Here is a 25,987-nt window from a genome sequence, read left to right as displayed (position 1 = left end):
CACATGTCATTAAAAATTGGATTCAACTAAACCAAGGACGTGGGAGGCATTACCTGCGTCGCAAACTTCAAGTTGCTTTCTCTTCCATCTGAAACAGAAAATGGACAAGAAAATCACAAGAATTTAATGCACATACGTGTGAAGATGCCCATCCTGTTCTTTTCTTCCCTTCTCTTGTTCTCTTGAATTCAGACACCCATCCTTTTCAGTGGCAGAAGCCAACAGGGTAGCAAAGCAAAAGATCTGACAAATAATTTCTGGACAAACTACAATCAATATTACCTGATACATTTAGCTTTAGTTTTGGTCACCCACGGAAGTACCAACATAATAACGCTACAATATTAAAACAACTGCCCGGAGACATTGAGTTAAATTCATTAATGTCATGATTCTAACACAAGCTACTCTCCATGGTTCTCACTCTGGGATTTTGTTAGAGACCACTACAAACATAAACATCAAAGACAGTGAAAACTGATCTAGATTCTGAATTTACGGTCATTCATTCATGAAAACTCAGGAGCATCTACAGCATCAGGAGCAACAGCAGATTCGACCAATCTCTCGAAATCAATAATGGTTGATTGAAAATTGAACTGGTACCCACTCTGCATCCACGATTTTACGCACATTGTAGCTTGAATGCTACTGAGAGGAAGGCAGTAGTGCTGCTTGCGCATGCTGTCACCTTTGCTCGTGAACAATTCTTCAGGGTCTAATGAGGTCCCTTGGATCGCCAAAAAATCACGAGCCATCAAAGAGAGCCGTGGGTAACGGGAGGAGTGACCCTTCCACCATTCAAGGGCATCAGTGGAAATTGGTGCAGGGGGCTCAGCAAGATACTGAGAAAGCTCATCAGCAGCAGTGATCATACTCACACGACGGCGTTTACGGACAATCTCTTCAGCAAAGGAAAATGCATCACCGCCGTCAGTGGTGTCTTGGGTGTTGTAGCCATTCCCAACAGCTTCAAAGGTGCTACTGTAGTCCCTGACAAATTGGTTCCTTGCATCCTCCAAGTTGCTAGTTGAGTTAAGGGTTTCAGGGATAAGCTCTCCTTTGATTCTTGGATCAAGAATTGCTGCCGTGAACGTGTAGATATTGTAAGCTTGAGATGCGAAGTTATGAGCTGTCTCAGACATGTCACTGGCGATTTTCTTGAGCCAATCCTGACGGGTGCTATCATGGCAGACATTGATCAATTCAATAACATGGTCCATAAAGAAGAACACCAGCCCAACTGTTGGTATTTTGCAAGTACAAAGGTTGGTGGTAGTTTTGTAGAAGGGCTCAAGGTACGAGTGCAATGAGTTGACGGCTGACTTCTCTGTGGAACTCAGAACCCAGTCCCTTGGTCCAAATACCCCTTCAAACTTCTTGATGGTGTTATCCATTGCATTAGGGGCCTGGATGAAAAAGGTTTTGTTTTCATTTAAATGGGCATTAAAGACATAGAGCATGATGGAAAATGAATTATACGAAGTATGAGCTGTATGGTACCTTCTTTACCACATCAAGCATATTGTAATCACCACTCCAGTTTGATGAATGGTCAAATGGAAGTTTCCATGAGCCTTCTTGATAAACTTCAGTCCAGTGCATAAAATCTTCCATCATGTCCTGGTTTGAATTGGTCTCAAGAACAAATTCACGGATCTTGGACAATACTGGCCTCACATTTTCCAGGCCATCTTTTATGATAATCTTGAGCATCCGAGCAGCACAGGGGATGTAACAGAAAGGAAGTTTACGGGACTCAAGCTCCTGCCTGAGCTCATGACAAGCATGGATTGCATGTTGGCTGTTGTTATGTGTGCAAGCAAGGATCTTTGAATCAATGTTAAACTCGTGCAGCACATTCATTAGAACTTGCAGAATCTCAGGGCCAGTGCATGGGTATGGGATACGGCGGACATCAAGCAAAACTTTCCGCAAGGCCCAGCCTTCATCAATCCAGTAACACTTGACGGACAAGTACACAATCTGTTCATAAGAAGTCCAAAAGTCAAGAGTAATGGAGAACCGAGAGCTAACGCACTGAAGAGATGCCTTAACATCCTCCTTCATGCTTCTGAACACTTGAAGGACAATTTCATGAGCCTTTTCTTTTGGCCATAGCTGGACAGGCGGGTTCAAATACCTGCAACTGTCGATAAGCATACTATCTTCGAGGGTGGAAGTTGGAAGGGAGGAGCTGATAAGCCACCTCAGAAGTAACCAGTTGACATGGTCAATATCAATTGCTGGTTTCGCTTTAGGTTGATGACGAACTTTAGATACAGTTTGAGGTTGAGGTTGATGTTGAACTTGGGATTGAGGTTGAACTTGGGACTGAGATTGAGCTTGTGATCGAGTTCGCGCTAGGGGTTGAGATCTTTTGGCTCGAGAAACCATGCTGGTAGGCGTTGTACTTTGAGTTGCTTCACCCTCAGAAAGTTGGCAGTAACCAGGGTGGCGGTTATTAAGATGCTTCCCAAGATTCCCTGCACACAACAATGTAGCATATTACTGAATGTGGTGTTCAGACTTGACAGTTGGAAAGGGTGAAAATAAGGCAACTAATACTGACATTATCTACTGACTGAAACTGAACTAGAGTTGTGGGCATATGTCAGAAAGAAAGATTGAATCTTCTTGGAGACAGAATTTGCAAAACGCCCTTCATTGTTACAGTAAAGTGCTTGTATTGTATTGTATTGCAGAGTATAATAAAGTAAAATCGTTTCAATTGGATTGGATGGGCGTTAAGAGTAACAGATGTATATGTATACCGGTGGCAGTGGTCATGCAGTAGCTCTTCTTGCAGAGCTTGCAGACGCGGGACTTGCCATCGGGGGCAGTATCGAAGAACTGGAGGTAGAGGGACTTCATGGTCTTCTTCTTGGGCTTGGCTCCCTGGGCAGGGGCAGAGGAGGTGGCCGCCATCCCGGACAGCGCGTCGTCAGGGTCTACGCTGGGCAAGAGAGTCATATCAGTGAGAGTTGCGTTCCCCATATCGATCCTCTCTGTGGCGTTGCAAGTTACAGTAGAGAGTGTCAGCAAGAATTGAAACAAACATACTTGTGCAAATCCAATCTGATGATGGTGCAAATCTTTTGACAAGGTGGTGTGTTGATTTAGCAGAGAGATCAGTGTGAGCATGTGATTCGCGTATTGATTGATTGTTTGGTTCTTTCTACTACTCCTAATTGCGGTGCAGATCGGAGAAAGCAGCAGCGGGTGTGGGGTGTACCTTGGGGAGCGAGCCGAAGGAGTCGCCGGAGAGCCGAGCCGCGGCGAGAGCTGACGCAGCGCAGACTGCACGTGCCCACCGCCACAGGCAGCACAGGGGGGAGCGAGCCGCGGCGCCGGCGCCGATGGGAGATTGGGATCCAGCCAGCCAGCCAGCGAGCTAGGGTTTGGTTTTCTCCCTGAATCGGAGCGGCTCACCCAGCCGGCTCGTCTCTGCCTTACTACTCCTTCCACTACTGGTTTTGGTTGGGTTGGGCCGAGTCGAGTCGCTTTTACCTTTGGACGGCTCGGCTAATTCAAGACCATTTTCCTTTTTTCTGATTTCTCTTAATAAATACTCCTTAGTATCTTTTTTGTGATTAAAGATGCCAAAATACTGTTCGCGCATAGGAAGAGTAATACTGTACATGTTTTGTGATGAATCTTTTGCAAACAAAAAAAACTAAGGACTCCTCCGTTTCGATTATGGACGGAACAAGCGAAACGACATATTTGTAAATAGAAAATAATTTGTAAATAAAATTTATATATATATATATATATGTTCTAGCAATCTAAAAGTAAATGCTGAAAAATAAACTACGATGAAAAAACCTCAAAATCAACTCCAAATTTAAAATTGAAAATTCAAATTTTGACTTATAAGTATAACCATAAGCCAAAAGATGAGGCTATAAGCTTAATTGGCCAATATCCATTTTAATCTCATCAACTGAGGTTACTGAATTCTTAACACTACTGTGCTAGACAAGAAACAGGTCAGGAATACAAGTGTAAAACTTTGACAAAGTAAAACAAAAATCATTTACTACTACATGTGTTCCTTGGTGTCTGTCAATCCAACAACATAGATCATCTCTGTACAAGTACAACCAAATGGCACAAATCCAGGTGAGAAACCGTGCCCCTCCCTGCTTCACTTGATGTTCATGTCTTCTTGTGAGTGTGTTTGTGTCGCACAAATTTTGACAATTTAACCCTTTGTAAAAACTAATTTTACAAATGAACCGCTGCCAAAACTTATTTCAAATCTGACCTTTTTGCTCAACGCTAAATCATGTGGCGCGGAACTTAGACACCTCAGCGCCACGTCAGCTGGCGCTGAATGCCGTGCCACGGCGGATGGGAGACTAAGTCAGCGTGCCAACGTACATTCAGCGCCATACTATTTGGCGCTGAGGTGTCTAAATTCAGCGCCACACGATTTGGCGTTAAGCAAAAGGGTCAGATTTGAAATAAGTTTTGGTAGCTGTTCATTTGTAAAAATATTTTTTGCAAAGGGTTAAATTGTCAAAATTTGTGTTTGTGTCGTGTGTATATGTACCCAGACAGCTAGCCAGCTCAATCTGTCAGTTGCTCCTTTGGTAAAACAAATTCATCGGATTGATCCAATCAGTGAGCTCCTAACTCGCACTGCAGCCTGCATCATCACAAATTAATTTGTGATGCATGGTGACTTCATTTTCTCTTCTTTGCCTTTGATCTTTTTCTCCATAGCACGCCCAGCGGAAGGGTGAACATTGGGAAGGGGATTTTAGGCGGTGGTACGCTGCAAAATGGGGAAAAAAAAGGATTTGATCTTCCATCGGCAGCAATATGTAAGAAGTGTAAAGAGTACTATGCAGGTAATGGCAGAGTTCAACTGAACCATTTTGGGCGTGTTTTGTTGCTCGCATCCCCCTAGTATTAACTACTCCATCCTTTTGGGTAAACTAGAGTCTGAATTCATTTTTTTCTGAAAGGGTGAAGCTTTAGCTGCAGGATTTCGCCTTCTGAAAACCGTTCCTCCCTGAGCTGAAAATGGTGAGGAGGATTTGTTTCTTCTATCTAACTATTCTAGTTGTATCTCAGATAATTGGGAGTTGATTAGGTGATTGCTGATTGAGAAGAGAATTAACAGGTGGTAGTACAGGATAGTACTTACTGCAAATTGATGGTCTCGATTTGGGTGAGCTCGGCGTTGAAGGAACCGTCCCGTGCCGTGGCGTGCTGCCTGATGCCAAGAACCCTGCACCCAACCCTCCTCATTCGCTCGTACGGGTTCGTCGACCTGACGCAAAAGCAAAATTTCAATTCAGTTCAGTTCAAGTTCAGTATATCTCAAGAGAATTCAGTTGAGTTGAGTTGAGTTGAGTTGAGGAATCATTTTGATGTTACAGTTAGAGTTAGAGTAGAGGTACCTGTAGAGGAAGCTCTTGTCGTGGAGGCCGACGACGAGCGTGGTGGCGGCGAGCTGGTTCACCGTCGCCACCACCGTCTCCCCGACCTCCCCCTCCCGAACCACTATCTCCACCTTCGCCTGCATACCATTTCACAATTCAACAAGATGATTAATTGCTTCTTTCTTTCTTTGTTTTGAGTTGACCCAACTACCACCATTGATTGATTGATTGGTTGATTGGTTTACCTCCGCGATGCCGTTGCAGAGCTCCCTGAAGGCGAGGGCGAGCTGGAAGCCGCCGAGGCGTAGGCTGCGCCGCCTCCGCCGCGACCTCGCCGGCGGGCAGACGTGCAGCAGCGTGATGCAGTCGCCGGCGCGGATGAAGTTGCGCACGGCCCACTGCAGCGCCGCGCGGGCGGCGCCCACGTCCTCCACCACCACCACCACCCTCTGGCTCTCCATTACTTTCTCTGTCACACAAACACACGCTACCTACCTCTATCCTCTAGCCTGAGATTATCCATCCATCCATCCATGAAAGCATCATCAAGAAGAACTCGCCATGAAAGCTAGCTCCTCAAGAAGCCTCTCTTCTTGAAAGAGACCCGGTGAAGTGTGTGGAAACACAAACAAGAGTAGTAGATGACAACAGAACGGACTAATACTAGCAGTGGCACAGTGCTAATTAGTACTGGTACGTAGTTAACTTAAGTGTGTGATGTGCTAAGCTACTGTGCGTGTGTGGTGATGAGTAGCTGAGCTAGATACAATGGTGACTGATGGAGGATTAGAGTAGTAGAGAATCATCAGCTGTAGATGGAGGACTAAAACAAATGATGAGGTGGCCATGCCATGACACAGACACATTTGACATGGGACCATATACCTGAGGAGGAAGAAGAGGAAATTTAAGGGTCCCCTACTGTTTCTCTCAACATGATACTCCTCCTCTCTCATCCTAACCACTACTTCTACAATTCAATTGAAATTGATTGGATCCCTAGATAATATACTAGTTTAACTTCCGTCTATGTCATGACTCGAACCATACATGTATATATGGCTTGGCTGCTGGTTTTTGCTTGCCATTAGCAACAACATCTAGCTCCATGCGTGCATACAACATGGCTCTTGTTTTTGTATGGTTTTGTCACGCAATTTGGAGGTTAGGAGTGGATTAGTTCATTGGTTTAGGGAATCTTGTTAACCCGTCTTAACAAATTTCCTATCAATACAAATCGATGGACTGCGACGTGTCCTACCTGCTGCCTATGTATGCGCATTAGTTTAGTTTAGAGAGGACAATGTTTAGAGATTGTGATTGTGAGACGATCAAACGAGACCGGGTGCAGACCCCTCTAATTTCGTGTCTGGTTCTATTTTTTATCTCTTTTTTTATTGCTGGATTGGATGGGTTTACAACTGGAAGAACTTATGTCGTCGTCGTCTTAGCTAGTGTAGCAGTTGATCGATTAATTAGGTGTAACCGCTTAAAAAACGTCCGGTGATGGCAGCGGATTATATATGTCATGCTAGTGCTTACGGATCAGTAATTATTAGTGGCATCTTTTTTTTTGTTTGTTAGCTACCCTATGCTTTACATCTAAATATACTGTTGTGATGTATACCCATTAACACTGATTGAGAAGCTAATTAAGCAGCTGCTGTTGTTTGAAAGAAATAATTATTACAGTATTAAGCTGTGTTCAGAAGCAAAGCAGTGCTTCCTCACGAAACACGAAGCAGCAAACACACGACGCATACAAGGCTACAGCACTAGATATGTCGGAGGTAGGAACAAAAGGGCCATATGCAATATAATGCAGCTTTTGCCTAAGCTTGTTCATAGTTTTGGTTGCAAGTGTTGTCTTCTCTCCTTGGCTTGGCACGCGACTGAACTGGAGTAGTATTTTTCTTTCCTGGGGCACCGTCTGCATCATCTATAGCTTCCTTGTGTACAAGAAAATAATGCTGCTCGTTTGGTGCAGCAGTATCGCCGTGTTTAGTTCTAAAATTTTTCTTTAAACTTTCAACTTTTTCATCGTATCAAAACTTTCCTATACACACAAACTTTTAACTTTTCCGTCACATCGTTCCAATTTCAACCAAACTTTCAATTTTAGCATGAACTAAACACAGTCTATAACATCATGTGAAGTTTGGTCTACCTTTTGAAAGCAGCACTGAAAAGGGAGAATCGCCATTGTGCACTGCGTGCTTTCTCGTGCCTAATGTGTTGATGCACGTGTGCCTGTTGCCATGGTATTGGCCGGTATGCAAAGTCAAGCCATAGGCAAACTGAACCACACACCAAGGAAAAGAAGAAAAAAAAAGGATACACTTGAAAAACGGATAAGCCACCGACGGACGGAGTGCAACCCCACAGCCACACCGGCGGCCGACCAGGCTCACTGTTTGTACTTCACTGTGCTCTCAAGTCTCAACACAAAAGAAACCGCCACACTGGTACCTATACCACCCACCAGTTTGCAGTTTTGCACAACTCTGCATTCTGTCTCTGTTCAGCAAAATCAAACAAGAGCGGATCGCAAGAACAATAGGCATAAAAACCGTTGTTCAAATTCAACAGTCCATATTAATATGATAAACTTGATGATTAAGCACTTCAAATTCAAAGTCAAAGCAATCTCTTTAGCATATAAAGGTACAAAAACAAACAACACAGCTAAGTCTAGAAAAGAGACAAAAGAGTCACCGAGTGAGTTAAGCCCAGCATGGTGTACCAGGAATGAGATCCGCCTATACAAACTAAATCCCACTCGCATGGTAACACCCTAAAGAGTAAGAGGCACACTTTGCACCTACTATATATGATGATAGAGCATCAGCTGCCCCCATCTACTGACAACTCTAGGGGTATAAACCACCGGACATCAAACCTATACGGCCCCTGCCAACACAAGGGGCACGCTAAGTTCCATTTATTTGGACAACAGTAAGAGCTGGTGCATCATGGTGAAGGATACAGCACCAGCCGGTATGACTGACAGTACATATCTGCTATCATCATCAGCCCCTTCAGTAGGAACCACGGTGAGGGTAAGAATTACCCTGCCCACCCCTTGCTCCCATGCTTCCATACCCTCTGCCACCGTAGTATGACCCACGGGCGCGACCGCCGCCACGGTAACCACGCCCCCCACCACGATAGGGCTGGCGATGCCTTGGGAAATCACCAAAAGTCTGCACAAAACAACAATCAGCAAAACAGTGATGGTACAACATCAAGAAAGCAGGTGGACCTTGTACCTCTGTATCTAGTTTGCGCTGTTCGGAAAATCTTGACCTCCCGTTTTGCCCTCCACGTCCAAATGTTCCACTAGTGAGGGAATCAAAAAAGTCATCCTTGACATAAACAGGCTGCATTGAGGTTGAAAGACATGTTTTAGTTATTGCTGAAACAAACAAAACCAAATCTATGTCCAACAAAATGTTATCATTAAACCTTAGCAGCTAGCTCAGGATTTTCTGTTTCCTCATCCTCCAGGTCTTCATCAAACACATCATCGCCCAGCTCACCATCTTTGTCCCTTGAATGGGATTTCTTACCAAGATGACCCCAGACTTCATCTTTGTTAAACTTCTCATTCATGGCCATGAAATCAAATTCTTCAGTAAAATTTGTTACTGACTGCGAAAACTGCAAAACAACAGACTCAAAAGTATTAATACTTCAATCAATACCAGATGCTCTTTAATAAGCAGCATCATAATCATATAAAAACATGAAACATGATCAAGATATTCCCTTACAAGGAAACAACATGAATCATTCCAAGGTTTGTGGAGTGTCATTTTCTTAAGGGCATCTTCGGCTAAGTTTAAAATTAATTTGGTTGCTCTATAAACTGCAGAGCCTCAAACACATGTGCCTTAGACTTTTACTCAAATCACTAAACCAAAGAGAGAGGCATTATGGCATTGCCTTGAGTTCAGCAAAAAATATTCAATATTCCTCCATTCCAACGGAGGCCTCAAGTCCAAGCCTTTGGAAAAATAGGAACCATAGATTTAGATGCATCATGTTTTCAGTTCCTTCACAAGTTTGTAGATGCTAGCATGACACACATTGTTACAGCCAACAGTTTTTTGAAGGTATTGCATAAAAAGATGTGTGCTTGGAGTTCTTTTTACAAGTTTTACCAGGTCATCTTTAAAAAGGAAAATAGTTTGATTTCACAATAAAATAGTTTTAGTTATTTAAGTGTTGTCTGTGGGGGAGGAATAGAATCTGTTAAAGATAGAATTACTATTATAATTAAATGCGTAGCATACAATAGCAAGGGGAGCTGCAAACACCAGGGATAACAAAAATTGTAAGACAATAGTTAAAGACCTACAAATAAGAGCACAAAAGTTAAAGAGATACTCAAAAGGTATAAAGTGTCACTCATACCGCGCTGCCTCTACCTCTTCCACGGCCCCTGTAGTGGTGATTGCTGTGTGAACCAGCTCCATTGTACTGAAAAAGAAAACAGAGAAATAACATACTGAAGGGCATGCGTACTAACTACAAACAAAGGAACACTGAAGGATACAAGAGATAATCAAGACATTTACTACTAGCACATTTGTGATGTTAATATGACAAAATGGTGTTCCAAAATCAAGCTTGACACAAGAAAAGATGTAAAGGATAGCAAGTGAACTTTCAGTACGGATACAGAAATTATACGATTAGGAAGGCGTATCCAAGTTTTCAAGATCAGGGTAGATATTGCCTACTTTTCTTTCAGAAGGAAAATTTTCACCTCACCTTGACCCATAGATCATAATTTCAAAATTGATCCGTGCTATTATAAACTCGACGAGGATATGCACTGAAATACTATGTATCACTAATTTATGTTTGAGCATATGTTTGCAGACGAGTAATGACTGGTTCCTTGTCTTAGAAGTAGAAGAAAAGAACTAAGACCAGCATGTTGATTTTATCAAGCCAAAATAGGGAAGCTCATGCTCACTAACTCAAAAGGGCACTAGTTTCCTGCTACAAATGTGAAGGAAATCACATGTCCAAATATGTAAAGATGGTTATACACATAATGAGCAGGATTAGAAAAAAAAAAGGAAAATATTTTCTTGTAAAGCACAACACGGGTGTAGAAATGCTGATGTACCTTTTGAGGTGTTTGTTTCGGCAATGGCAATATAGGCTCATTATTTTCAGGAAGAGCACGTGACGGTGGATCAGGTAGCAATGGTTCTACAACCCTAGTTTTTGATTCAACTGCCTTGAAATCTTTGCTGCTCATCTGTAAAGGTGTCTGCATGGACTGAGATGATGAAAGCATCGATGGAGCATTCTGCAGTAGTTGACCTGATGATGCCAACAAAGGTACGGGCATATCCATATGGGCTGAGCTAGATGAAGCAACAGTCGAAGAAACTGCCTGTGACACTGATTGGTATGCCAATGTTGAACCTGGAATATCCGCAGTCTTATTGCTCACAAGCGAACTAAAATTATGTGGGGCCATTGCACTACTTTCAGCAATGGATGTTGGCAGGCTAGCTAAAGGAAGGGTGGCGCCCACAGATGGAACTGGAGGAGTAAACAAAGGACCCATGTTCGGCAGAAGGGGCTTTGAAGTTTCTGGAGATAGTAAGTTAGCAGAAGAAGGTGCTGTTGTAGTGGGCAGGATACCTGAGGAAGGGCCTTGGGTAGTACCAGGTGGTTGCAGCAAGGGGGGCTGCAGTTCTGACAGTTTTTGTGGCCCTGACGATAGAGTGGGATTCAATCCTGCATATTGGAGACCCTGGGGAACTGATAATCCTGGCTGGAGCAAAGGAGGTTGCTGCAAATGAGGTGGAAGCCCACCAGGTGGATAATATCCCTGCCAATACATTGGGGGAACTGAAAGGCCTGATGCATTTCCAGCAGAAGGTGGAGCAGAGGATCCCCATGGAACACTCCCAGGTTGATATAGAGGAATATTGCTCTGAAAACTTGGCCTCTGAAGCCCATATTGAGCTGCCTGGGAGCTGAGGTCTGGCAATACTGCACTTCCAGCAGAAGGCAAACTTGAAGAAGCCGATGCTGGCTGAGAGTAGTGCGACTGCAGAACAGAATTGCATGAGTTGTGCGGCTCTAAGAAGTATTTTTCAATGTTTTTGTTTCATTGCGGTACCTGTATTATGGCAGGATCATTGTGCGGGGCAGCTGGTTGTGGTGGTGGCGGTGGAGGTGGTGATGACTTAACTTGCAAATCCTGGAGAAACAAATAAATTGGCCTTAGGTAGAGATATGGTGCAAAAGCATGTTAAATCAAATAGATAGAAGATAGTGAAAAGGACATTTTACAGGAAACATGTCCTTGAATCTAGATACAAATTGGATATATGCAACCGCGAAACTGACCAAACAAAAACACTTCACAGACTGGTTAATGCTACCATAGCCTAATATGATGTTACTATCAGCTAACTTAACATTTTGACGCAGTAAACAGATGGCATAAATTCAACAATCAGTGCACAACATGAGCAATCACTCATGAATATTTGGCATTACGTAGGCATCCTTTTCATGCTTCCTTGCCCCTGCCAGTCTGAATCTGAGCCCACCCAATGAAAACAAGGCAAATAGTAACACAAGAGAAATATTCCACGCGTGCGTTTATACAAGTACAAGCATGAATGGTTTCACAAATCAAAATTGCACCAGTGATCCTGTTCATAAAGCAATATACCTTGATATCACTTCCCCGGAAAAGTATGTACTCATAAACTTTGGTGCTAGCAGGAATTTGCACTCCATCTTTCTTGCGCCCTTCGGTTCCAAATGATCGAACTAGAGAACAACAAATGGACAGACAGGTGTAAAACAAACATTGGGATGAACAAAGCGTCTAACAGTGCTGGAAGTAAAGCAAAGCGTAGTCAACACTTGAGTTGTACGGATACGAGAATAAGCATCAGGTGGCTTAAAAAATCTTTTAAGAAAAACTAGTCGCGAAGGTCAACATTGTTGCATCCCAGAAATTTCAAATTGAATAACACGTAGCTAGGTTGGGGGCTGAGATTCACCTCACGGGGGAACCAAATCTAGCGCTGAATCAAGCGAATCTGAGGAAATGAGAGGGGGAGCGGGCGCGGGGGGCGGGATGGAATTAATACCATTGCGCAAGCCGATGCTGGACTCCTCGGTGTTGATGTTGTAGAGGATGCCCTCGTACCTGATCTCGCTCTTGGATGTCAAACTGATGAGGCTCCCGATGTACGAGTCCGGCGAGGCCGCCGCCCCGCCGCCGCTGGAGCCGGCCGCGGCGGGGGGCCCCGCGGAGGAGGAGGTCGACGACGACGGTGGGGCTTCCGCCGCCATGGCCGCCGCGGGCGCGGGTGTGGGCGAGGGCCGGGAGCTAGGGTTAGGGATGCGATGCGATGCGAAAGAGGGAGAAACGAAACCCTAAGCGGCTGATCCGTTTGGGATGTGCGCTTTGGTTTGGATGGTGTTTTAGCCTATTAAACGGGTCGTTTGGGTTAGTTTGGGAATTGGACAGGACGTGGCTTCCATCGGAGGCCCATATGTTGCCGTTTTCTTGCTACCAATGCAAGAAGATGCCTGATCAAATTTACCTCTACTTCGATTTAGTTTAGTCCCTTTTAAATGGCTTAGACTTTAGAGAGCCCAAATTACAAAACAACGAATGAATAGTTTGCTTTTTCATGATTTAATGGTAGGCCACAATGAAAAATAATGCCCCCAACTGATAACCTCTCTAAAACTCTATCTGACAGCTTCCCATGTAGCCAATATTTTTTTTCTCAATCATTTCTTATCATTATTATTATTGTTGTTGTTGTTCGTTATGATAGTGATATAAATAATAATTACTATTTGTTGCCTTCTTTTCCTTGATCCTTTATTTGATATTTGTTTAGATATATAATTGTGCAATTACTCGTGTTTTTAAATTAAAATATTAGGTTGAAACGTGCAAGCCCTTATAAATGTCATGTCTTATTCAATGGACTATCTTTTTTTCCCTGATTACACGGTAGGTACACATACAACACCGCCCTCACGCACTCCGCTAATGTGTCCTCTAACATATAGAAGAGACAGAAACCAATAATACATGGTTGAGTTTACTAAAGTTGTATTGAAAGCTCGTTCTACTGCCTATCTTTTATGTTGTTATCCTTGCACATTAAAATTTCGGAGGATCAACCGTCGTGTGTCCAAACTTCCTAGGCAGTTTTATCCCACTTCGATTCTCCAACCAGGATGAAATATATGTGCGCACTCAAAACGAGATAGTAAGTCATTAGCATATGATTAATTAAAATTTTATCATTTAGAACTTGAAAAATGAATTTATTTGATTTCTCATAGCAACTTCTATATAAAAACTGTTCGTACAAAATAAATCGTTTGGCAGTTTGGTTCATTCAGCCATTATGTTTAGCAGTAGATTGATTATCTTGTCAAGTTGCAGAAAATCCCAGGTACGTCGTCCTACGTAGCAAGCAGATGGATTATCTTATCCAATCCAGCCACGCCTCGTCACTCGCCACCCACACTGCGCAAGCGCAACGCATATGCCAAATCGCCATCCTTGCGATGTGATGCGATGCGATGCAGCTCTCACCTCTCGTCTCGCCAGCAATGTCGCACCAGATTCTCCACACCTCCAACCCCACGCTGCCGACGCCACCTCAGCCGCACAACCACCACCCGCCGGTGCCGCCACCGCCCAAGCTCGGTCGCCGCGCTGCGCTCGCCATCGCGGCCGCTCCGGCCATCCTCAGCGCCACACCCGCACCATCCAGAGCGCAGGAAGCAGCAGCCGCCGCCGCGGCGCCCTGCATCGCCGACCTGCCCGTCACCGCCAAGGCCTTCCTGGACGTGTCCATCGGCGGCGAGCCGGCGGGCCGCATCACCATCGGCCTCTTCGGCGACGCGGCCCCCGCCGGCGCGTCGCGCTTCCTGTCGCTCGTCACGGGCGTCGGCTACCGGCGCAAGGAGTTCGTCAAGATCGTGCCGGGCTACGTGCAGCACGGCGGCGTGGTGTCGTACCCGGCCATCCCGGCGGTGACCGAGCGGCTGGCGGCGGAGATGGGCGCCGTGCGGGCGCAATGCGGCGGGGAGAGGAGCCCGCACGCGGCGGCGGGGGCGGTGTCGATCGTGGTGAGGGACCCGAGCCTGCCGCCGCCCAAGCCCAAGCTGGTGGCGCGCGGCGGGAAGCTGGAGGTCGACCAGGAGCAGGTGGGCGTGGTGCCCAACGGCACCGAGTTCGTCATCACCACCGGCGACGCGCCGGAGCTGGACGCGTCGGCGCTGGTGGTCGGGAGGGTCGTGGACGGCATGGACGTCCTCGGCAAGATCGCAGCCGTGCCCACCGTCAAGGATAACACTGCCTCTCCATACTTCAGGTCGATCACTCTCACTCCAGCTAGCTGCTTGAACTGCATTTTGTTGCATCAATCAAACTGAATAGTACTTGCATCTCAGCTAATTAAGTCTGGATTAGACTGAACATGTATTAATATCACTGTGATTGTGCAGAGTAGCCAAGTTGATCGGGGACAAGAGAGCAGTGGTTGCAGAGCGAGGGTTCAACCGCCCATACACCAAGATCCTAATCACCAATTGTGGAGTCATTGAACAGCAGCAGGAGCAGTAGAGTGCTTTGTTTCTGCCTTGCCTTTCATGTCTCTAGTTTGTGCAAAGGGTAATTATTATTGGAACTCTGTTTGCAAGAGGATTTTGATTACTCATGGACTGATATAGGCGATGGAGAGGATTAAAAAGGATTGTGAAGAGATGAGAGTCTTTGTAAAACGCATGTCACACTGTGCTTACAGAACACCAACTTATGTTATTAAAAAGAGATGGAGGATATATTGACTAATTATCACTTGGGGGGAATTTAATGAGAAGGTTGATGAGATCACGGGCGACGCCGCATCTGTCTTTCATCTTCTGGTCGACGTCGACCATCACCGAGCTCACCTTGGCGGCGGCGAACGCCGCGTCGCACGTGTCAGCGGCGCCACTCGCCCCGGACACCAGGCGCGACGCGGCGGCGTAGTCGCCGGAGCCGAGGCTGTCGTGCGCGTCGATGTCGAGGTCGTTGGCGGCGTCGAAGTAGGCGCCGCTGCAGGCGCGCAGCGCTTCCCCCTCCGGCGCGCCGCCGCCGTACCTGCTGGACCTGTCGTTGATGAGGGCCCCGGCGTCGCTGGCTGCGGCGACGGCGAGGTCGAGCGCGACGCCGGCGAGGTCGGAGACGGTGGAGGCGTCGGCGCTGTCCGGGTTGGCGGTGAGCACGGCGACGCACTTGGCGTTGTGGGTTTTGTTGCAGGTGGTGGCGATGAAGCCGGCGTCGGCCATGGCCACGGGGACGATGGTCGAAATGGACAGCACGACGACGAGCACCATAGTCGTCGTCGTCGTCGTTGCGTAGGTCGCCACTGCCATTGCTACGGCATCAGTGTCACTTCCATGGTGCAGTGCATATATAGTAAGTAAGGTCAAGAATGGTGATGGCGCGGTAATTAATCCCGTTGATTTTGTAGAACGCGATCAACCTTTCCGTCCGTTGATGGGAATTGGGGAATTCCATTTGTTTGGGCCGGAAGTGGATTGTGGCTTACGTGCAGCCCATATGGGAATAAGATCACTTTGACTCCCTCGACTGACCACCGAATCTAAATCATATCCCTCAACCGCAATACCAGAAATCTCGACCCCCGGAACTTGCAAAACCGGTGCAATTTGACTCCCTCGCCGGTTTTGGGAGGTGGTTTCGCTGACGTGGCGCGTGGCGCCTATGTGGCGATATTGACCGAGTCTTCGGTCCACGTGGCGTTGACGCGGCACTTACGTGGCAGTAGAATTAAAAAATATGCGTAGGACCTATTAGTCATTCACACAAAAAGAAATGTGGGCCCACTGACATATGGGGCCCACATGTCAGTCCTCTTCCTCCTCCCTCTCTCCCTTCTCTCTCTTTCTCTCCATCTCTCCCCTTCTTCCCATTCGGCCGGTGGGCGAGAGGGCAGCGAGAGCGAGCGGCCAGCCCAGCTCAACCTCGGTGGGTAGGCGACGGCGCACCGCTGGGGTCCACCGACGATCGCAACGGCGCACGGACGAGGGGAGCGGCGGCGGCCATTGGGGCGCAGTGGAACCAGAGCGGCGGCGGCCATCGGAGCTTCTTGGGCGCCGCCAGCACCGAGTTGGCGGCGGTCAAGCAGTGGAGCGACGCGGCGCACATGAGCAGGACGACCCTCGGCCTTCTCCAGCGGCCTCCTCATCACCCCCCGTGCCAGTCGCTTCGTCACTAACGACGACCCCGCGAGCCGTCAGAGACCACGCCGGTAACCGCGAGGACGGGGATGACGAGCGGCGGCAAGTCGCCGCTGCCGTTCCCCTCGTCCTCCCACTACCGCGAGCCACCGCCGTCCTAGCCGCCGATTGCCTCCCCCGATCCGGTTCCGATGCCGTTAGCCGCCCTCTTGCCCGTCGGCCGAAGGGGAAGAAGGGGAAAGAAAGAGAGAGAAGGGAGATAGAGAGGAGGAAGAGGACTGACATGTGGGCCCCACATGTCAGTGGGCCCACATTTCTTTTTGTGTGAATGACTAATGGGTCCACGCATATTTTTTAATTCTACTACCACGTAAGTGCCACGTCAACGCCACGTGGACCGAAGACTCGGTCAATATCGCCACATAGGCGCCACGTGGCGCCACGTCAGCGAAACTACCTCCCAAAACCGGTGAGGGAGTCAAATTGCACCGGTTTTGCAAGTTTGGGGGGTCGAGATTTCTGGCGGTTGAGGGATACAATTTAGATTCGGTGGTCAGTTGAGGGAGTCAAAGTGATCTTATTCCGCCCATATGAGTTCCGTAATCTGCATTGGCAATCCGGGCCCTAAGGCCGACTTATATGGGCCGCCCGGTGAAGAAAAAGCGGAGGAATTAGGGATTGTGATCAGAGTCCACATTGGATCCCTTTTAATGGTAGAACTCCGGGGCGGCGGCGACGCGGATGGCTGCCGTTGGTTGTCAACGACAGCGGCGGCATCTGCAGCTACTCCTAGCTAGCAGATGATTAAAAAGGTAATTATGCTTGGTATTGTGATCATCAATTGTACTCATGTGGGGGATCGATGGCCATGGCTATGATCTATACTTACTATTCTAGATGGGTTGGTTGGAACCATGTCACCCTAATTTTGTAAAATTTAAGACTAGATATATTGGACCGCACGACCATTTCATCTCTTCTCATCCATCGCCAGCCCAGCTGCATCTACAAATCGCTAGACGCCATACACACTCCCTGTATATACTAGTATCTTTTTTGCATTGACATCTGATAAATCGCCAGCTATTTGCACTTATTGATTAATAATTAATTTGTCCTTTCCTTCCCAATCCAAAACGGCATCATCCACGTAGTACATACTCCTACACGGTACGCCCAGATGATGAAGATCCATATATACCCAACAATACCTACCTAGTGCCATCGATCGGTCAATCCTTCCTTGTTATCCTACTAGATGATCTGTAGTAGTAGTAGCAGTTCACTTAATTACGCTGAATGTGAATGTACTAGCACCACTGGGACCTAGTACCACCAATAATTACCTTAGCTTGGGTCTAACATCCCCAAAAGGCAGTCAAGTTCTCATTACCAGTACCTCATCATCGTCTTAATCTCACTACCCGTACCCTACGTACGTACGTGCATGAATACTGCCAGATATGCATCCATGATCCAGCCATGGAGAAATCAAGCTATCAGACTAGTATCAGCAAAGCAAAGCAAAGAAGCATAATGGCAACAATGGAACGTTCCAAAGCTCCATCCATCAATGCAATGCAATGCATCATCATATAGGACTCACTCTGTAACTCTGGGCTAGCAGGTTGCTCACTTCAGAGCAGTATACTGTATACTCCATGATCAGTGAGCAGTGTATACTGATGATATACTAGTATTACCAAGTTACATACCTGTACTGAATGGAATGATGCATGTATGGGCCAATGCAACTCGGAAAGAGAGGTCCGGTCCCCAACCCAAAGAAAATCATTGTAAATCTGGGATCCCCACACATGACATGACATGGGTGCATCTCATATCGATCGCCCAATCGCAAGCACCGCTCATGTTTTCGCATGCATATGGTCCCCTAGCTAGCTTGCTGCTCTCCACTCCAACACTCTCTACTGCTCAACCAAAAGCACCTCATCCGATCCCATCTGCTCTCTTCGCCTGCATTTCCTCTCACCATCTACCGTCCTACTGCTCTGTTATTACTCCTGCTAAACACCACCACGTCTTACTGTCCTCTTTACCTGGAGTACTCCTCCTTAATGATTCTTGAGTCTTCGGCAAATTCTGCTGCTTATCGTTGGCTTCATCAATGTGGATGGATGTTAATAGTAGTAATACGTATCATCCTTTTTGGCTGTTGAGGCAAAGCAGATTTCTACCCATCTGATCCTGATATTCTTTTGGCGTTTCAAAAGAGAGAACAACTAGGAATGGTCTGGATATGGAACAGTAGTAGTACACAAAGGACTGCATCACTTAAATTCAGAAGCATCCACCACCACTAATGTCTTCCCTAGGCCAGTTAACTGTCTAACAGTCAACTGACAAGTCAGTAAAGAAATTACTCCTCCTACACCATTGCAGTGCAGGCATGGCATGTGGTTAGTTACCGAAAAACAGTGAGAACTACTGGTGCTGGTGCTAATTCAGGGAGCCAGAACTAACAGTAACCTGCATTTGCACACTGATCAGAATTCAGAAAAGAAAGACGGTTAAAGCACTCTCTAATCATGATGAGTACTCTCCTCCTAGATCGTCTTTGGTTTTGTTTCTCTCTTTCTTTCTCAGCCTTTTGGGGGTGGTTTTGTTTGCAGTTGCAGAGGTATCGATGGCACTAGTACAATTGCAGGAGTAATAATAAAAGACCAGCCGATGGGTGGCCCATCATCCTCCATCGTCTTTTGCAGAAAGAGCAGTGCACCAAAATTCAGACAGATCCATACAATACAGATACTCCTACTACAGGGGTACTAGTCGTAATGACGAGCTGATTGATCCATCATCACGAGTCAATCATACACTTAAAAGGAGTCGTACAGGAATCATGGCTCGATCAAGCTGACACTGATTGGTTTGCTTAATGATAGCTGCTGCTAATTGAAAAGCCCTAATTGCACGGGCTCTTTTTTTCCTTCCTTTCATTCTTCAGATGCAGTGGCTGCTGCCGTGCCGGTTACTACTACTGTTGAGCACCAGTAGCATTGCGTTTGCAAGGCTTTCAGCTGCTGGATGCACAACAATATGATACTGTTCTGCCTGTGCATAATCCAGACATGTCTGGCGCTCGTTGGCAAGGAGGATCATCATAGATTTCTGGGTTATTTGGTTGGTTGCCTTACTTGACTGATGGGCATGTGTTGCTGGGATATCCATGTAGTACTATACTTGAGGCAAATATGAGGTTTGACTCAAGTGTCCGAAATGGCTTTTGGTGGACTGGAGAGGAATCGAACTGTTGCAACTCGATGCTGAGCGAAAGGAGAAGAAGATGAAAGAAGGCGGCAGGCATCGCGTCGACCGTGCCATGCCGTCTGCCGCTGCCGATGCCCCCACCACCAAAATGTTCGTGCAATTTCTGCAATGCTCCGTGCAATGGACTGGAGGAAGCAAAGCAAAGCAAGATCTCTGTTTGCCTCACCTCGATCAGTGCCTGGCTGGATGGATGGCTGCCTATGCTATCTCGTGCATGCATGTCTCTGTGCTGTCCTTGCTCCTCGATCAGTTTGCTTGCTCATCCATCCTCTGTCAACTGTGATTTTGTGATTTGGGCCCCGTTTAGTTCCTCAAATTTTTTTCCCAAAAACATCACATCAAATCTTTGGATACATGCATGAAGCATTAGATGTAGATAAATAAAAAAACTAATTACACAGTTAGGGAGGAAATCGCGAGACGAATATTTTGAGTCTAATTAGTCCATGATTAGCTATAAGTGCTACAGTAACCCACATGTACTAATGACAGGTTAATTAGGCTCAAAAGATTCGTCTCGCGGTTTCCAGCCGAGTTATGAAATTAGTTTTTTCATTCGTGTCCGAAAACCCTTTCCGACATTCGGTCAAACGTCCGATGTGACATCCAAAAATTTCCATTTCCTCAACTAAACACACCCTTGCATTTGGTCGCCATCTCGACCTGTTAATTTCTCAACGAATGGGTTTTTGCCCTCGTCTCCGATCTCTCGCCGGTATAGCACGCTTCGCTAGCACAACAAGGAGTGGTAGCTCGAGTAGTCAGCCTGCAGTGTCGTTACGCGTAGCTGTGGGCATCAGATCTCCATTTTTTACTCCTCCACTACTCATCACCATCTAGTGATAGGAGTATGTGTAGGATCGATAGGATAGCAGCAGCCAGCGTTGCATATTGCATTGGGCACTGTGATTGATGTGTGATGCGCGCCCACACCGCAGGCACAGCCACAGCCCACAGCAGCCGCCCTAAAAACCAACGATTCACATGCCCCCTACCCCTACTATACTTTTCTCTGCAAAGCGGAGTAAAGCCGAGTAGCTCTCCTCTCTTCTTCTCCTCTTTTACTCTCTGCTTTCTTTCACCATGGGCGGCTGAAGCTTAACATAAGCATACAAACAATTTTTTTGAGAAAATGAACACAAGCATGAACAGTTAAACACACATGGTGTTCATGTGCCACAATGTTAGGAGTACAATTGAACCCACGTCATGGCAGGTTTATAGGCTGCCGGTGTTTCGCCTTCACAGATCGATTCTAAACTCTTGAGGCATCCTCATTATTTACATATTATTTAAACAGTTAAAAAAATATTTAAAAAACAATAAAATGAATTAATAATAAAATCCAATAAATCACTCTACATCAGGTCATAATTAACTTATACAAGTTGCAAAAAGAAATTTAACTGTAACTATAGATATACGTTACCTAACTATAGTTTAATTGGTTTTTCATAACTTGTAGAAGTTAAACCTCTATGTTTGTAGAGTAAGGATGTGTTCGAATGCCCCTCTTCCCAACCCCTCTCATTCGTTTTCCATGTGCACGCTTTTCAAACGGCTAAATGATGCGGTTTTTGCAAAAAGTTTCTACACGAAATTTGCTTAAAAAATCAAATTAATCCATTATTGAAAAAAAAAGCTAATACTTAATTAATCACGCGCTAATAGACCGCTCCGTTTTCCGTGCGGAGGCACTATGTTCCCAACCTGAACATGTGAACACAGCCTAAATCTATCTTCTTTTTTTTAATTACTATTTAAATAATATGCAAACAATAAGGGGATATCTTTTCTAGAGATTAAAATCAACTCCTGATTATAAGTATACCGTTTATTAGCGACAAAAATAATTTATATATACAACTTTTACTTCTATATATAGGAGTTCTTAGCAACTTAAAGACAATGCTGAAAAATAAACAACAATGATAAAAATATCAAAATTAACTTTAAAATTATGTTTTAAAATTTTAAAACTGGGTTGCTGCTGATAAGCCGAAGACCAAACAATGAGAACGTCGATGTATTATACAAAAATGCCCCATACATTTCTGATTGCTCCCATACGATTTGGGCGGGGGCCAATCTAGTTGTCAACTTCTACTACTGCTAGGAGGAGTAGTCACATGATCCAATCTCTCCTCTCCTCGCCTACAAAACCAAAGCCACACTCCTTCCTTCCTTGGGATCCCCAGACCCAGTGCAGGGTTGCAGCGCTTTGCATAGGAATGTCTCGCCTTCCTCCTCCTCCTCCTCTTCTTCTTGCAGCTCATCGAAAGCCACATAGTATAATATTCGCCACCTAAAAGCCCACCACATCCATCCATCTTGCTTGCCACACACCCAACACTCCACACAAGTCAGCTCAGTGACCGCCATGGCTGCTGCTGCCTGAGCTGAGCGAGGAGTACTATATTGCAGCGTCCAGACCAGTCCAGGTCTGCTTGCTCGGCAGAGTGCTTGTTGCGCCAAACAATGAGGCAACCACAGAGCAGAAAGCTCCTGCAGCTGCAGGCTCTTTCTCTGCTGCTCTTCATCATCGCCCTGCACAGCCGCCTCCATGGCTGCTCGGGCCAAGGTGAGGCGGCGGACGGCTCGGCGTCCACGGCGGCGGCTCCAATGGAGGAGAAGGAGAAGAGGGCTCTCTACGCGGCCATCGAGGGATTCGTCGGCAAGGGCTGGAATGGCTCCGCCCTCTATCCTGACCCCTGCGGCTGGTCTCCCATTCAGGTTTCCTTTCTCTCTGCACACACCACTACTACACAGTTCTTGATACTAGTCGCTTTGAGCAAATTTCTGTTCTTTCTGTGAGGCAAATTCATGGTTCAAAGGATCTTGGGAGGGCAGGGTGATCTGCACTAGAGATTTCTTCATTAAGTTATGCACCAAGAGTGCAGCTTGAGATATTTGTGCAATTATTTTTGTTTGAAAGATCCAAATTTTAGCAGTATCCTTGTAGTATGTTCCTTCTTTGTTTCAATTTCATCTTCTTGTGTGTAGCCTCTGTGTTGGTGAAGTGTTTCTGCATTTTGCGGCTGCCCTGTTTCTCAACTGTGGCTGAGTGAGACCTCTGAAAACATTGGGTCTCCGATGTTACTCGATATAGGAGATTCTCTTGGACAAGAACTTTCCACTCACATGAAAAGAATCTCTCTGATTTGAAATCTCCATGTTTTCTTAACATACAGGTACTACAGGAGTATTCTCATGTCTTCTCTTTTCATCTCATGATATTCTCATCCCTTGGTTCTTTTGCTGTGGAGATGCTCCCTCTTTTTTCCACTACATTTCACCGCTCTGTCTTCCTTTTTCCCATCCCTGCACTTTGAGCTGCTGTTACTCACTCATAAGCAACAGTTGCTCACGACTCGCTCCTTTTATGGCATGGATCTAATTAACACATTAGTATTTGCCCTCCCAGAATACCATAATTACTTACATTTTGATGCTGATATATAAAACTGACGAGGAAATTGGAGCTGCTATAAAAAGGAGCAAATCTCTGTTACTACATTAATCAAATTCTGTCAACCATGTGATCCTTCCATGTCTGTTACTACCAGTAGTGTACTACCCAAAAATTCTGTTTACTGGCCCGTCATTTGGTACCTTTCCATGTGTGTGAAAGTGGTGACAGCTAACATTTGTACTGTAAATTCCAAAATTCAGGAAAAGAAAAGCTTTAGCTCCTTTTATTAAAAAGTGTGTTTGTGAATTCAAATTGAATGGAGAAAAGCAATTAACAGGATGCCTCTGAATTTTGTTGCAGGGAGTGTCATGTGATCTGTTCAATGGGCTGTGGTACCCAACAGTGATGAGCATTGGCCCAGTTCTTGACAACTCACTGCGGTGCTCTGCTGATGCCAAGTTCAGTCCCCAGCTGTTCGACCTCAAGCGCCTCAAGACCCTCTCCTTCTACAGCTGCTTCCCGGCGACCAACCCGACTCCCATTCCGGCCACCAGCTGGGACAAGCTCGCCGGCAGCCTGGAGACGCTCGAGTTCCGCACCAACCCTGGCCTGACGGGGCCCATACCGGCGTCGCTCGGCCGCCTGTCGAGCCTCCAGTCGCTGGTGTTCGTCGAGAACAACCTCACCGGTGCCGTGCCCGCCGAGCTCGGGTCTCTGGTGCGGCTGCGTCGGCTCGTCCTGTCCGGGAACGGGCTGTCCGGGCAGATCCCGGCGTCACTTGGTAATGGGCATTTCGCCGAGCAGCTGCTGATCATGGACGTCAGCAACAACTCTCTAACCGGCTCTCTGCCTTCGTCGCTAGGTGGCCTCAAGGGACTCCTCAAGATGGACCTCAGCAACAACCTGCTGCAGGGTAGCTTGCCGCCGGAGCTCGCCGGGCTCGGGAGCCTGACATTGCTTGACCTCAGGAACAACAGCTTCACCGGCGGTTTGCCGTCCTTCTTGCAAGGCATGGCGTCGCTGCAGGACCTGCTCCTGTCGAACAACCCGCTGGGAGGCAGCCTGGGGCAGCTCGGGTGGGAGAGGCTGCGCGGCCTCGCGACGCTGGACCTGTCCAACCTCGGCCTCGTCGGAGCCATACCGGAATCCATGGCGGCACTGACCAGGCTGAGGTTCTTGGCGCTCGACCACAACCGGCTCACCGGCGACGTGCCGGCCAGGCTCGCCGAGCTGCCCAACATCGGCGCGCTGTACCTGAACGGGAACAACCTGACGGGGACGCTGCAGTTCTCGCCGGCGTTCTACCAGAGGATGGGGAGGAGGTTCGCGTCGTGGGACAACCCGGGCTTGTGCTACAGCAATGCCGCGGTGGACGCGGCGCACGCGCCGCCGGGGGTGACGGTGTGCAAGGTGGCCGGCGGCGTGGGGGACGGGAGGAAGCCGGAGGCGAGCTCCAGCCTCATGGCCACCTCGTCTGCTTCCAACCTCATCAATGGCTTCTGCTTCTTCTTGTGGATGGTGGCCACGTCTCTCTTGTAGCCAAAGACAGACACCAACTTTCAGAATCTTCAGATAGATGGAACAACATGAAATGAAGAAACTGATTCTCTCTTAGTTTAGCTTGGCTAGTGACTAGTAGTGCTGTTCTTACTTTTGGCTCTCTTTTTTGGGTGTTTTTCTGATGATGGAAAAGGAAGAAATCCTGGTGGTCACAGTAAACACTAGTCTGAAACTGTGTAGTGACGAGTACTAGCTTGGTTGTTTTTTTTGGGTGTAATTAGCATGTTTCTCATGTGATGTTTAATTACGGGAAGTGGATAATGGATATAAGGTAAACTGCTCTCCTTGTCTGAAAATATTTTGCTCTGATGTGAGAGTATATATTTACTAGCTTGGTAATCATGCATGAGTCGGTAGCTAGATAGATCTTGACAGCCGTATATATGAGTTGGATTAGCTGAGGTCTGAGATTGGGCTCACATATGCATACGTATATCATTTATCATTGTATTTCGGTATTGCTATATATATGGCACATATTTTTTTAAGAAAAAAACAGTCGTTTTCCTGGCGGTAGGATCTCCCTTGATTTTCATGATTTTCATGATTAGCTTCCCACGCTGATTGCCGATTTTTGTCGAGGTGTATATCAAGGATGACTTGATGACTTGATTACTTTGTTATTAATACTCAAAGGGACATGTGATTTTGTGAGTAATTATTTTCTACTTTGCTAGCTTCTTTCTTTTCTCCAAACGGACATGTGATTTGTGAGCTTCCCTCTTCTTTTTATCGTGATTACATCCTAAACATATTAAAATTATATATGTAATTTAGACACTTACATATGTAATTTTTGTACTTACATCCTAAATACACTGAAATTACATATGTAATTTAGACACTTACATATATAATTTTGGGACTTACATACTCTATACAATAAAATTACATATGTAATTTAGAGACTTACAATATAAAAACATACCGACTATTTTTTAGTGAAAAATATGGCGCCATAAATATAGCTACTCTCTTGTATTTTTGTTTTGCAATACTAGCATTTTAGCTTGACCCAAGTGCTAGATAACTAGACTTAAAAGAAATCTGTATATGA

At 46.1% G+C, this 25,987-nt stretch overlaps 5 protein-coding genes and 2 long non-coding RNA genes across 9 annotated transcripts; 4 read left to right on the top strand and 3 right to left on the bottom strand.

Moving 5' to 3' along the window:
• Window positions 1–3,913: 3,913 nt before the first annotated feature.
• LOC9269164 (uncharacterized) lies at window positions 3,914–6,318 on the bottom strand. Its single transcript, XM_015766258.3, has 4 exons — window positions 5,642–6,318; window positions 5,415–5,533; window positions 5,159–5,284; window positions 3,914–4,783 (listed from the first exon to the last, which is right to left on the bottom strand). Exons 1-4 carry the CDS (start codon window positions 5,855–5,857, stop codon window positions 4,693–4,695), a joined length of 552 nt encoding a protein of 183 aa, XP_015621744.1. The 5' UTR covers window positions 5,858–6,318; the 3' UTR covers window positions 3,914–4,692.
• On the top strand, window positions 4,664–5,891 carry LOC107279864 (uncharacterized). The gene is made up of 3 exons (XR_001542523.3): window positions 4,664–4,859; window positions 4,977–5,037; window positions 5,135–5,891. It is a non-coding gene; the product is annotated as an uncharacterized lncRNA (long non-coding RNA).
• Window positions 6,319–7,991: 1,673 nt separating the features above from the next.
• LOC4326141 (protein decapping 5) lies at window positions 7,992–12,852 on the bottom strand. Its single transcript, XM_015765715.3, has 8 exons — window positions 12,536–12,852; window positions 12,109–12,209; window positions 11,548–11,628; window positions 10,537–11,475; window positions 9,813–9,878; window positions 8,862–9,056; window positions 8,666–8,776; window positions 7,992–8,599 (listed from the first exon to the last, which is right to left on the bottom strand). Exons 1-8 carry the CDS (start codon window positions 12,738–12,740, stop codon window positions 8,435–8,437), a joined length of 1,863 nt encoding a protein of 620 aa, XP_015621201.1. The 5' UTR covers window positions 12,741–12,852; the 3' UTR covers window positions 7,992–8,434.
• Window positions 12,853–13,904: 1,052 nt separating this feature from the next.
• On the top strand, window positions 13,905–15,279 carry LOC4326140 (peptidyl-prolyl cis-trans isomerase CYP26-2, chloroplastic). The gene is made up of 2 exons (XM_015778646.3): window positions 13,905–14,794; window positions 14,928–15,279. The coding sequence occupies exons 1-2, from the start codon at window positions 13,998–14,000 to the stop codon at window positions 15,043–15,045; spliced, it is 915 nt and encodes a 304-aa protein (XP_015634132.1). The 5' UTR covers window positions 13,905–13,997; the 3' UTR covers window positions 15,046–15,279.
• LOC107275897 (pectinesterase inhibitor 28-like) lies at window positions 15,270–15,839 on the bottom strand. The gene has a single exon (XM_015780672.1). It carries the CDS (start codon window positions 15,837–15,839, stop codon window positions 15,270–15,272), a length of 570 nt encoding a protein of 189 aa, XP_015636158.1.
• Window positions 15,840–17,353: 1,514 nt separating this feature from the next.
• Window positions 17,354–19,789, top strand: LOC136355592 (uncharacterized). Its single transcript, XR_010739872.1, has 2 exons — window positions 17,354–17,479; window positions 19,301–19,789. It is a non-coding gene; the product is annotated as an uncharacterized lncRNA (long non-coding RNA).
• A 2,356-nt stretch (window positions 19,790–22,145) lies between these two features.
• On the top strand, window positions 22,146–25,226 carry LOC4326139 (piriformospora indica-insensitive protein 2). 3 transcript variants are annotated; one of them, XM_015779252.3, is made up of 3 exons: window positions 22,146–22,691; window positions 23,731–24,151; window positions 24,233–25,226. In XM_015779252.3, the coding sequence occupies exons 1-3, from the start codon at window positions 22,437–22,439 to the stop codon at window positions 24,907–24,909; spliced, it is 1,353 nt and encodes a 450-aa protein (XP_015634738.1). In that variant the 5' UTR covers window positions 22,146–22,436; the 3' UTR covers window positions 24,910–25,226. The 3 variants fall into 3 exon arrangements, with proteins under 3 accessions (XP_015634738.1, XP_015634733.1, XP_015634743.1); XM_015779247.3 differs by having other exon boundaries at window positions 23,731–25,226; XM_015779257.3 differs by lacking the exon at window positions 22,146–22,691 and adding an exon at window positions 23,004–23,149 and having other exon boundaries at window positions 23,731–25,226.
• The last annotated feature ends 761 nt before the right edge of the window (window positions 25,227–25,987 follow it).

This window comes from Oryza sativa, chromosome 1 (genome assembly GCF_034140825.1).
Source record: "Oryza sativa Japonica Group chromosome 1, ASM3414082v1".
NCBI classification, from domain to species: Eukaryota; Viridiplantae; Streptophyta; class Magnoliopsida; order Poales; family Poaceae; genus Oryza; species Oryza sativa.
Note: the sequence above shows the minus strand (reverse complement) of the source record. Positions and strands in the feature narration are given on the sequence as shown.